A 2,682-nucleotide genomic window follows, 5' to 3' on the forward strand; every position below is an offset into this window, starting at 1 on the left:
GGTTTTATTGTAATGCAAGTTGTTGGATATAGTTGGATAAGGAAAGCGAGGAATAAATATTTTTTCAAGTTTGATTGTGATGATAATGAATGCAGATTTTATGTAACGTGTTATAGATGTGTATATGATAAAAAAAAAAAAAAGGAAAGTAAATTTTCAGCGTAATGCTTTTGAAACTGTAATGCAAATTATTGATCAATGTATGATTAATTCTTATTGAATTTGACGAGTATTAATTAGCAATATTTGATGACGTGTTATTATTAAAATTATAATCGAATTATAATATTATAATAATAAAATATGCATGAATGTATGAGAGCGCTGTTCACCTTTTTTCAATCGATAATAATTCCTTTTCACTTCGTAATAATTATTTTAATTCTTCTCAAATGTGTGCACGCGTGTTTAAACTTCTCATCTTGTATGAAACACGTCACGATATTAAGATATATTCTGATACACGATGTTTTTAAAAATTACAAAATTTTCTTCACGGATATAAAATTTGATTTATTTTAAACTTCTCATAAATGACAGCCATGAACGCGTTACTCTCTAATCTTTTATTTCTTTTTTATTTGTAATGATCTTCCATGAGAAGACATATAAAACAGTCATTTAATATTCTCGATAATCGAACGTTCATTAGCATGAGGAAACTGAACGAAGTGTTTATTCGTCGCTACGAATAATAATTATGGATTTCTAACAACGTTGAGTGTGTTACAAATCAACAACTACTTACTCGTATACACTCGTTGACACGAATCGTAATTTGTTTGATTGCTGGGAAAATTACAAACGTCCTTTTCAAATCCCTTTTTTTTTTCTTTTCTTTTTTATTTTTTTCTCACGATGTATGTTTTTCAATTCGATTGGGAATACCATCAATCGTTCGTGTCTCAAAGAGACGGAGTAATCGTTTGTAATTATGAGAAAAAAATAAGTAAAAATCAGTGGAAACCTGAAAAGCGTGACGATATTTTCTCGTGAGATATTTAATAAACGGGGAATAATAGGGGATATTATTGATTCTGAAACTTTGAAACTTCGCATGTATGATATTTACATATGCCGTTATAATGGAATATCTCTTAAGAAATTTTAGTTGAAAGTAAATATTGATTGGTAACAGAAATTAGAAACGATATATATCATGGTTATTAAGAAGTGATTAAGAAATTATTCAATTAATAAGCGTCACTGATGCTTCATACGTTATGCTTACCTTATTAATAACCGTAATATATAGAGGCAAATGAAATTTAATTTGATATACGTCAAGGCAATCTAATGGATTAACGTGAATATTTAGAAGAATGGAAGAAATAATTAAACAATTTATCTCAATTATCACCTATCAATTTATAAAATCGATCCAAATCAAGCAACAGAATTTCAGCTTGCCATTACTCGAGCATAAATTTTTCTACTTTTTTCCTATTTTCTTTAATACAAAATGTAATTCCACATATATAATCATCGTGTCGAGAATTAACCCCATCACAAATAACAAAACATCTAATTATCTAAGACAAATAATTTTCGAGATTGTTCTTCAATCAACACATTATTTTCAAAATGAAAACTATCGTTGCTATCTCGAATTTTGGAATTTTTACTTACCGATCATACATCGAATTTACAATAAACACTCACCACGTTGTTTCTCGGGCTCGTGCTCAACGATGAAGGCAGGAACGGCCGTGACCATTTGATAATCCGCCTCGGCTGCGTCCTGCTCCTGTTCCTGCTTGCTGGTGGCGAGTAACGCCTGCATGGCGCTCGCGTCCCCGCAGCTTCTCCTGGTGTACTTCGTCCTCGAAACCCTCAGCAGGGCGGCTGGACTGATGCTCTGACAGTTGTCCCGCGGTGTAGACGTCCCCGGTGGCTCGTCCAGGGTCGTCGGGCTCGATAACGAAAGGGCCACGTCATCGGCGCTGTGCCGCCTCGACTTCGACAGCCTCTTAAACATCCTTCCACCTGCAACCAGAATCGAATCCGTAAAGGTTTTAATCGATTGTATCTCTAATTACAAATTCTGGAATTTGGAAGAAAAAAAGTTTGTTTCATTTGGAGCCAAGATTTTTTTATTCTTTTATTCTCTGTTGGTTATATTTTTGATTAATACTGGGCAATTTGGAAGAGAAGATGTTTCTTTTTTGAATTTGAAGTGATTGACAGGTAACATTTCGATCGAGATAAAGTTTAAACGGATGAAATTTTTTATTTATATACTTAATGCTGCTCTGCTTGATTTCTGAGATACACGTAAAAAAAAACTTTCTGTGTAATAAATCTGAAATAGATTTGTAATTTAAATAAATTTAAGTTAGATTTTCTTTATTGGCTCCTTTCACTATGATAGCCAATCAACAATTAAATAATTTTGAAACTTGAAATTTGCTCCATATCTAAAAAGAAAAAGGAAAGGAGTTACATATAATTTACAAGTAAGCTCGAGATAAAAATCAAGGAATTCCTACAATTTTTCAACCAACTAATCCGTTCGTTCACCTTTTATCACAGAACAATAGAACGTAGTTCAATTTTTATTTCGATTTCAGGTAACGGTCATGCGCAACGCTTGGCATCGATTGCGGGTCAAATTCCTCTTGTCGAACGCGAGCTACCTTGAAATTTAGCTTCCCTCTAAAAAAAAAAAAAAAGAAAAAAACC

At 32.7% G+C, this 2,682-nt stretch overlaps 1 protein-coding gene across 1 annotated transcript in view; it reads right to left on the reverse strand.

Annotated features, from left to right (window-relative positions):
- Window positions 1–2,682, reverse strand: part of LOC102672997 — a 105,668-nt gene that overhangs the window by 18,370 nt on the left and 84,616 nt on the right. Inside the window, exon 4 of the mRNA XM_006623069.2 lies at window positions 1,663–1,986. Coding sequence (XP_006623132.1) covers window positions 1,663–1,978 — 316 coding nt within the window. The 5' untranslated portion in view covers window positions 1,979–1,986. The remainder of the gene's footprint in view (window positions 1–1,662; window positions 1,987–2,682) is intronic.

This window comes from Apis dorsata, unplaced genomic scaffold (genome assembly GCF_000469605.1).
Source record: "Apis dorsata unplaced genomic scaffold, Apis dorsata 1.3 scaffold_813, whole genome shotgun sequence".
NCBI lineage: Eukaryota > Metazoa > Arthropoda > Insecta > Hymenoptera > Apidae > Apis > Apis dorsata.